The sequence below is a fragment of the Sceloporus undulatus genome, chromosome 1 (genome assembly GCF_019175285.1).
Source record: "Sceloporus undulatus isolate JIND9_A2432 ecotype Alabama chromosome 1, SceUnd_v1.1, whole genome shotgun sequence".
Lineage (NCBI taxonomy): Eukaryota > Metazoa > Chordata > Lepidosauria > Squamata > Phrynosomatidae > Sceloporus > Sceloporus undulatus.
In genome coordinates, this window is record NC_056522.1 from 284,402,896 (window position 1) to 284,413,241 (window position 10,346).

The following is a 10,346-nucleotide window of genomic DNA, read 5'->3' on the forward strand; positions in this document are numbered from 1 at the left end:
CAAATAGTTATACCTGGTGGAATTTTATAGGTTCTTTGGCATAATTTTCTTTTGGTTAGTCTTTTTACATCCTTTGTTACATGTCCCTTCTTGTCTACAGGTCATATCCATAATTTTAGCCCACAAACCTCCCATGACTTGTACATGAGGTGAACTTATACATGAGTATATACAGTAGTTTCATTAGACTAAAGCCAATTGTTTGCCCCAACTAGAGTACTAGTTGAAACACTTGATAATTTTAATGTGGAATCCTGCCTGTTCCAAGGTTGAGAATAATAAGACTCTGCTATCTGCAAAACCAATACAATGAAAAAAGAGGATAGCTACATAATTTTTTTTTAAAAAAAGGATTACATTAAGGCAAAATTGTGCATTAATATTGCAACTTTAATGTACTTTAGCATGCTAAAGATGTAACAGCCAAGATCCTGCATTAGAGAGATGTAGCATAAAAGTTCCATGTACCCTGTTTAACATCCTCCATGACCCATCTCTTAGTTTGAAGATTTCTTCCTCCCCCAGCAATTTAGTGACCAGTCGAAAACAGAAGGGATCAGAGATGCACCCCTGTCCCTACAGCGAGACACAGAAGAATGACATCATTTGCCAAGACCCCCAGAGGTTTCAGTGTATGATATCAATGTTGTGCATATTTCTGTAGGGAGATAGCTAGATGCTTCTCTGATGCCACCTGCTCTTCAGTGGTCACTAAAAGGCCATGGGGAACTCCTCCAGCTAAAAGGTGTTGGGACCCAAAGCGGCTTACAGTCTAAAAGCTTACAATTAAAAACTTACAAAAGTGACAATTAAAATGGAATTAAATTATTGCAAAATTAAAACAGATCATTTGTGTAAAAATAGAATACAATTAAAAAGATAACAGCACTTAAAAACTATACTCATTAAAACAACAGGCCACCCCCAGGATGTTATTTAAGAGCTTTGTTTTAAACATCTTCTCTCGCATCCCCACCAGCCATGCTTATGATGGTGGTGGGACTGAGAGAAGGGCCTCTCCTAAAGATCTCAGAGCCTGGTCCAGTTCATATGGGAAGATACAGTCTGCCAAATAGCCTGGACCTGAGCCATATAGGGTTTAATAATAATAGTAATGATGATAATGATAATAATAATAATATAAAATTATTTCTATTCCGCCTCTCCAGTAGGATCGAGATGGCTTACAATTACAATAAAATTCGTACAATATAAATAAATCCCACTTTTTCCTCCCTCCTTACATATATAATATAATAATTCTAACACAACAGTAATAAAATATAAATTAAATCATTAAAACAGTTAATTAAAACCTATCAGAGACAGGAAAAAATAGGGTTTCTTGGAGTAATCAGTACGGAATAATCTGAAAGATGGTCTGTATCAGCTGGGTAACTGAGTGAGTTATTCAGGTAAGGCCTGTCGGAAGAGATCCATCTTGATGGCCTTTTAAAAGTCATACAGGCTGTTACAGGCATATTACAGACCACCCAAAACGGGCAGCCTCGCACCGCTGCCGGTTGCTGTGTCCGGGAACCGTAGCAGCCAAACCACGTGGTTTCTGGGCGCAGCAACAAAGAAGCACTAAAATTGTGCTTCTTCCTGGGCCCCAGAAGAGGTGCTGCAAGGCGCAAGGCGCGCACTCGCGGCGCCACTTCTGGTGCACGACACGCTATGCGTCCGATACGTCAACATGGCGGCCCCCGTCTATATAGGGCGCCGCCATTTTGTACGCACGGAGCGTGTATTAGGGTTAGGGGCATGAAGACGTCACGCCCCTTCCTAACCCTAGTACGCGCTCTGCGCATACTATATGCCCGTCTGTAACGGGCCACAGACTGCCAAAATAAAGCTGCTTCGGGTCTCTTTGGGGGTATGCTATTTAAATGATGCATGGGTCCTAAGAGTCCGGAGGTTGCACCAAAGCCACACTCCATTCCTAAGCACTGGGGTGCAGCTTTGGTGCAGCTTCCGGATTCTTAGGATGCATGCTTCATTTAAACAGCATACCTCCAAAGAGACCCGAAGCAGCTTTATTTTGGCAGTCTGTAACAGGCCCAAGTTTAGTAATGTGTTGGCTCTCCTCCGACAGGCTATTTCATAGTTCGGGAACGGCAGATGAAAAGGCCCTCTGGGTAACTGCAGCCAACATAGTATTTTTTGGCTGCAGTAAGTTTTCCCCAAAGGATCTAAGTGTGCGGGTTGTATTTATAGGTCATAACCAGCACTTTGAATTGTGCCCGGAAACAAATAGGCAGCCAGTGGAGCTGGTTCAACAGGAGCATTGCGTGGTTTCTATAACCTGCCCCAGTTAACAGTCTGGCTGCAGCTCTTTGGACTAGCTGAAGTTTCTGAACACTCTCCAAAGGCAGCCCTAAGTAGAGTGCATAATGTAGCTGTTAGAGAGTTCTGACCTCTGTAGTGACCAAAAAAGTGATTTACAATGGCATAAATTGGCTTTATGGCATCATACTTTATTAACAGGATTATGCTGGATTATGTTCATTACAAGTAATTATTTTAAAAAATGAGATGAAACAAATGTTAATAGCCTGGATAATTTGGGAAGTTTGTCATAATATTTCATAAGTCATATATAGTATCAATATTTTTTTAAAAAAATAAATAAAATGCCACACATTCTTGTCCTATGTTTGTTTTAATAAATTCTTCAGGCAAAAGTTAGGAAGCAATAGTATTATTTCTTGATAATTTTCTTCCTCAGAACAAAATGTTAAAATACCAACACTAGTGTGTCAAAGTGTGTTTTCTGCAGCTTTTAATACAGGTAATGTACTCTGGATCAGAGATCAACCAAGAATTTGAAGAAGTATAAAATCAGAACCTGGAAAATAAAAACTGCAGTTGTTACCATTTCCTCTCTTTTAGTTTCTAATCACAATAATAGAGTTGCTGACACTTTGAATACCGGAAGAATCAATCCAAGCCCCAAGAGAAATCTCAGGGAAGAATGGAATGCAACAGCAAAGACTTTTTATGATCCTTCTTTTCCCAGAGAACACGTAAGTCAATTAAAAATATTGCAGAGCAGACCTTGGTGAGCTAACTCCAGAGATATGTGTAGAATTGTATGCATCTGGATGCTTTAAGACTTATTTGATCTCCAAAATAATATCAAGAGGGCAGATGTGGTAACATTTTTCACAATTAAAGTTGATGGAAAACAGCAGGAAAAAGTCACAGTGTATAAATCAAATGGATCTTAGCCAGTCTGTTTGAATTCAAGACTAGGTCTTAACAAAAATGTACAAAGTGAAAATTTAAGTGTATTTTATTACTTCTGTTTACTTTCCAGCCATAGTTGCAGACACAGAAAATCTTCAGGCCTAAACAGAATACATTGGAGTTCACAGCATTTACTTAAGAACTATCATTCTAAAGTAAATGCTATGAATGACACTGTATTAAAAACTATTGTTTTGATTAAGTCCATGTATATGTGTTGTTCTATTTGTGTATTTGTTTCCCTGTGTCACTAATCAAAGAGTGATATCTAATGTTATGCAAGGAGACTTTGGTTCTTTTTTCATAATTGTCTTTATTTGTTTTATAACAATACAAAACAAACAAGACATAAATAACAAATAGCTTTGGAGGTCTATATGTAAACTTGCATAATAGCTATCTTTTGTCAGGTAATAGCAATAACAAAATCCTAAAGACATCATTCAGATTCGCTAGTTGATGAAACTGAGATCAAAGTACCTTTCCAAAGAATAGCTTGATGAGTAGGAGGTCCGACAACAAATGAGTTGGTGACCAATCATAAAAAAGGTCTTTTGTCCATTAGAGTTGGAAAGTATAAGAAAGCTTTTCCAGTGACTAAGAGCTTGTACACCCCAGCCTGAAAGGTCGGCTGGGGAGTAGAGTCGGGGTGTAACGTCTCCATGAAGCATGCCCCAGCTCCGCTCCCTAGGCACCATGACACTATACACCGCAACATAGCACAACACGGTGCTCCTCCAGCACTGCATCCACACAACACAGTGCCAAAGGATCACCATATAGCCGCTATTGCACCCTTTCCAGAGTGCAAGAAGGAGCTGCTTTTTGTGGCTCTTTTTCGTGCCCTGGAAAGGCCAGATTGAGGCTGCGGCATGTGATTGCCATGGCCCCAATCTGGCTAAAGAAGGGGCAGCTGGAGGTTGCCCCTTTGGAGCTGTATGCACAGCTCCTAAGTGTCCCAAACCCTTTCCCACCAGTCACTTATTAGTACATTCCCTCTTTTGAGACTTCAGTTCTTGCAACAGAACTGTTCCTTTCCAGTTCAGTGTTTCTCCATAAATCTGGCCAGGACCAGTAGACATGAGAAAAGGGGTTTTCTCTTCCAGATCTGCACTGTTTACGGAAAACCGCTGGTTCACACAGTTACCTGCAAAAGAAACATAAAAATCCTCCTATTCCACATTTCTGGACTGCCTGGGGCAGAATAACAGCTTTTAAATCCTTGGCTTGGCTCAGGATTCCCCCCCCCCCCTTACATTATCTATTAAATTTCAGAATTTTGAGTGCATTGGGAGATCGGCCATTTCTAGTGACTGACCCCTGTCTCGTCTCCCCCAACAAAAAGTAACAACAAAGACAAGAATTTTTGCCCCATGATGTGAGATTAATTACTCTAATCTGTTCCTGTCGCCAAGGTGTTACTATTCCATAGGATGAGGATGCTCACAAGGCCTTTTATGAGTTTTCTCCCATTTTTATGCAACCTATATTTATACTTTTGTATACCACAGAGCTTCTTCCATATGTAGAAACCAGTATCTTACTTCTCATTGTATCTGTTTTACTTCATTAATCATCTTGTTGGATCCAGAGTTACCTCTTGGAAAACAGGATCAAGGAATTCAGGAAATGAAGGGTGGTGATTTATGTGAAGTCAAAGGCTTTCATGGCCGGCATCCATAGTTTTTTGTGGGTTTTTTGGGCTATGTGGCCATGGGTGGTGATTTATGTTAATTTCTCCCTTTCCCTTCATGCTCCAGTGCCATTGCACAAACTGTACAAGAGGTTCCCCCAAACCATCACAGCAGCTGTAATGGTGTGGGGAAGCTCAGAACCAAGACTTAATCCACCCCTTAGGGATTCCCCCTTTCCCATGACAATATATGGTTTGATGGTTTCTCAGAATCAGAATGGCTCCGCACCCTCATTTGAAAAGATTGAAATGCCTTTCATAAGGTGTCATTGGCCCTTGGTATATGCTGTTGCTTGGTTCCAGGAACCCCTGTGGACACCAAAATCCATGGATCCTCAAGTCCTACTAAATGTAATGGCATGGTAAAATTGTGTACCTTCTATAAAATGGCAAAATCAAGGTTTGCTTTTTGGAATGTATATATTTTAAAAATATTTTCAAGCCATGGATGCTTAAGTCTGTGGATTTGGAGGGCTGGCTGTACTAAGATAGGCTGGTGTTTTGGCCTATCCTTTTAATTCTGGCCCTGCCCATCACTGACATCTTTCCCAAGGAAGTCTGTGAGATGGAATATGGTTCTTTCTTGTGGGGAGGGTACAGGTACCTACCCAAAGACATCTTCCTATTTACGGGAAACAATAAACACAGCTCTAAAGCAGGAAGAGGATTTATTTTACAAATAACAGGATCAAAATATTTTGGGTGAAGACATATGAAGATAATATAAACACACCATTAAAACGTAGGACACTTTGAAGCTCTAAGTCTCAAATTTCCAAAACCTCTCATCACCTAGTTATCTCCAATTGCTCACTTTCCCTGATATAACTAAAACCCTTTGCCTTAATATCTGTGTTCTCTCAACATACTCCCAAATCTGTTGTTCTCTGAGTACCAACAGTTTGACCAGGGGAACTTTCCTTCTGCATGGATGCTCTCCATGCAAATGGTAATAAAACTACTATCAGGGTACCTAACCACGTGAAGAATACCTATGTGTGGGACACACACCCTCTGAAAATAAAACAAACAGGGCTAGGCAGCTCCCTTCTCTGGCTCCTAACTGAACATGAATGAGTTTGGATAGTTCATAAGCCATTTTTAAAAAACTGTTTCTCTTGCTTTGTACTGGTTGTTTGTCAAGGCAAATATTATGTTCTGAATTTTGAGGGAAAGATGAAAATAGTTTTTTTTTTCTAGTGAGTATGCATACCTTAAGCCTGGATGGGAGACTGCCAATGAATACCAGGTACTGTAAACTATAGTTTTAGAGAAATGAACTGGAAAAGCCATCTCTGACTCTTCTTTGCCTAAGAAAACCCTATGAAATTTATGGAGTTACCATAAGTTGACAGGTGACTTGAAGTCACAGACACATGCACACAATTTTGTTCTGAGGAAGTATAACACAATGGACTTGCTGTATTATATAAGTGTCCATAGATCATCCAGCCCAATTGTCAATGGTGGTGCATGCATGATGCTGCCCATTGACTATAATGGGGCTTGAGGGTGAGCATTTTTTTTTCTCATCGGAGGGCAGAAATGAACCCTCACAGATGGGAAGAATGTGCCGTATTGTCATTCCTATCCATCTGTAAAATAAAATCACAAGGATCTGCTCCCCACTCATCTAGAAAATATAATGACATCAAGCAGTCAAACAAATCTGGTAATGTAATAAAATAACTCGGGCCAAACAAAGCTAACTTCACTAATCCTTCTAACCAAATCTGGCATGAGCATACTTTATTGTCTAGGCAAGGAAAAATACAGCTTAGTTTGAAAGGTTAAAAAAAGGGCATCAATTCCCACAAGGACAGTGATGTCCAGATCGTGTTGATGCAGTAGCTTTGGGACCAGGGGCAGGATTTATTGTTTGGAAAGTTGGATTTAATAAGTATAGTAAGGACTAAGATGATAGAGGTCAATTTCAGGGACAGCACCTCTTCATCTGACCAATTTTCAGATTTTACAGAAAATCTTAGGGGTTCGATAGACCGCCCCTTTTAGCACTAGATTGGGGTGGCGGCAACTATGTTGCAGCTTCAATGTTTTCCGTGGCGCAAAGAAGCATGTGGCATCACATCAGCCTGGGGCAGAGTCAGGACGTGCATCATGTGCATACCACATCCCGACTCCGTTCCCAGGCCGTCTTTAATGGCCAGTCTGTCGAGCCCCTTAGAAAGGTTGCATTCAAATCACATATACATACTTTTAACCATCACACGTAACAAAGCAAATTGCACCTGCTGAATTCGTGTACATAACATGGCTCATAGAAATCTAATTTTCTTAGCACTGAATTTCAGTTGCCTTGATGCAGAATTTTAGTTTCTCCTTAAAACACAAAGTACACATTTTTGCTAATGGTAATCTGAGATTGTACTCTCCTAACTATAACAACACATTCAGCTTATTTAAGTAGAATTATATTTGTGGGATTTAAAATTAAGATTTTAAATGAAGAGTGGCTATGACATATTCCTTTAGACATATCAGGAAAATCTTCTCGAAAGTCGGGGGTCGTCTTATACGCTGAGTGTCGTCTTATAGGACAGGTGCTGAAACTTCCGAGCCGCTGCACATGGGAGGGGGGAGCTCAAAAACGGCTGCGGCCGCATCCCCACCATATGCAACAATTGTATGAAAGCAGCTACCGCTCTGATAGTCTTGGAGACAGGGAGGGCTGGGCAGGCAGGGAGAGCTGACCAGTCCAAGCAGACTTTGTATACAACAAGGTTTCCTGCTAAGTACTTGCAAGTCATAAGCATTTGAATTAAAATTACCATATTAAAATCAAATCTGATGTTTTTTTAAATTTTTATTTGGTGTGTGCTGGAAGAGGGGTAGTCTTATACGGTGAGTATATCCCAAACTCTATATTTTAACTGGAAAAGTTGGGGGTCACCTTATACGCCGAAAAATACGGTAAGCATGGTGACTGTGGCGTGTTACAGACCGCCCCTTTGGGGCGGCCTGTACCCACCCCTTTCCCCGATCTGCCGCTTTTCCAGGCTGCTTTTCCAGGCAAAAGGCCGCTTCCTGCGGCCTGGAAAGGGGGTGTCCTTGGGGCCGCCCCCGACAGCAGCGGGGAAACAAGAAAGGGGCTGCTTGGCCCCTTTCTCTTGTTTCGCTGGAGCAGCCGTGTAAAGGCTGCACCAGCGACACAAATTAAGGAAGGAGCTCCGTTTCGGAGCTCCTTCCTGTGCCGCAGAAAGGGTGCCAGGATGTCACGTCTGCGTCGCCCCATTTGGAGGCGGTGTGGTCGTGAAGTCCCAAAGGCGGCGCCCTTGTAGAATGGGCGCCACCATTTTGTAAGTACTGTGTACGTACTAGGGTTGGGGGCGTCTGAAAGAGACGCCCCCAGGCAACCCTAGTACGTACAAAGTACGTACTAAAAGGCCCTTCTGGAAAGGGCCAGTATTACCTTTTAAAAATGTAATGTCAGTTTTAATTTTACTACAGAAGAAGATTCAGATGGTGCTTCTTTTTTGACAATTTAGAACATGGCAAACTTTTCATGTAGAATTTTAACCCAGTTGCCTGTTTTATGCTACTCTTATGAGCCTTTTAGTCTAGTTTTGTTTATAATTTATATGCTTTTTTATAGTTTTAAAATTGTTTTTATTACTAGTGCATGTCAATGAGTTTTAAAATATTTGTTAAAACTAGTGGCCAAGTCCTGCATTGTCAGGCACACAGTAGTTATTGCTACAGAGGTATGTCTGTGCAGCCACCTCTTTAATGCAAGTCCCCCTCCATCCCAATCCAAAGGGTGTCCAAGACGCTGTAGAACAGGGATCTGGGGAATGATGATTGCCAGACACAGGGCTCACTGGGGCATGCAGATGGAGAGGTGCCCTTGGAGTTCTGCTGCTACTGCTTCTCTCAGAGATCAAGAGGGTTTTGCTGTCATTTCCCCCAGCTCCTTAGAAACCCTTTGGTTGGGGTGCTGCCTGACTTAAGAGGCAGGAGATTGGGGTCATGTTTGGCCATCAACAACTATAAACATGAATCTGTAAATGTGGCTTACAATCTCATAAATACTGAAGAGGATGGCAGCATAAATGTTTACAATTTTATTTTTCTTTCTTGAAAACCACCATGGGAATATAACTGAAGGCCAGTAAAAAAATATGCAAAATCATGTAGAGGTGCCAGTTAGTTATTCTCCAAGATATAAACAGTAGAAATATTTCCATAAACTATGGCTAATGCTCAACAACAGCTTTAAACATACCTGGAGCAGGTTCAAGCAACGTCTAGGGGTTTGCAGGCTGCACAGGACTTCAAAGGGCTGCCTCTCCCTTGCTCCCATATTCTATGAAAGTTTTGATTTACCTTATAAAAATTCAAACCTCATGCCTGCTTTGGCGTGTTGGAGCTATTTTCCCATGTCCTGCTTGTTTTCAGCCTAGAAGTGGCCTTTTTTCAAACCAGTAAGTCAAATTCCAGTTTATTTCCTGTTTTATTTTTACAAGGACTTTGGGCCTAAAAGAGCCCAAGAAAGGATAAAAATGGTAAATTTACTTACTGCCCTTTAGAGGCCATAGGGGCATTCTCAATAGAAATGACAAAGTAATATGTTATTGGAGAAGCTATGAGCTGTTAAGGACCTCAAAATGATCTGGAATTTACATGGGCCAAACCTAGCCCTAGAGCAACTAGGAGTTCCTGAACTGATGCCAGTCCATGGGGCACTGAGATTCCAGGAAATAAAAAGCTGTAATTGTAATCAACAAGGAGAAATATGGTGTGAGTGCCTAGCATACGGGGGGGGGGGGGAGTGGATCTGCCAGTTCCTCACATCAAATAGCTTAAGAAGCCCTGATCTAGAGGAATGTCAATTTGGTTACTACTTCTATATTTTATTTATGCCCCACTTTCCTCCTAAAACTGAAACTTTTAGTTATACGTTTAATATTGTATGCACATATTTTAGGTCTCAACAGAATGCCCATCTGGACCACAACAGAAGTCTTTTCAATTGCTATCTGAAGTCAAAGGCTCTATTTTAAGTGAAAACACAACAAACACTGAAGAAAAAGATTGGAATTTGCAGAATGTCTTCATAAAAACACAAATAAACAAGATTGAAAGGTTTCTATATTCTGAAAGTCTCTGCCAGTCCAGAAAGAGAAAGCATGAAGAAGATTCAGAAAAGGCAATAATAGTAGATTAAACTGATGTTTGATTGTTATTAAATGTGTTTTGAAATCTGTACAACCCAAAGTAATGTGATGAGTAGTATAATATACAAGAAAAGGCTGGTATCTTTGCAGTTCATATGTCTATTTTTTAAAAAAAGAGCATCTTAGAATATTTTATTTGGAAGTTACCAATTCAAGAAGAGGCCATAGAACACCACTCATTTTTTAAAAAGAGATTTTAGAATTATTCA

General features: G+C 40.7%; 1 protein-coding gene across 14 annotated transcripts in view; it reads left to right on the forward strand.

Annotated features, from left to right (window-relative positions):
• Nucleotides 1–10,323, forward strand: part of CCDC73 (coiled-coil domain containing 73) — a 115,249-nt gene extending 104,926 nt beyond the window's left edge. For all 14 annotated transcript variants that reach the window (XM_042472332.1, XM_042472315.1, XM_042472324.1 and 11 more), the window contains 2 exons: nucleotides 2,893–3,026; nucleotides 9,888–10,323. In XM_042472332.1, the coding sequence (XP_042328266.1) occupies nucleotides 2,893–3,026; nucleotides 9,888–10,127 (374 nt within the window). In that variant the 3' untranslated portion in view covers nucleotides 10,128–10,323. The remainder of the gene's footprint in view (nucleotides 1–2,892; nucleotides 3,027–9,887) is intronic.
• Nucleotides 10,324–10,346: the final 23 nt, after the last annotated feature.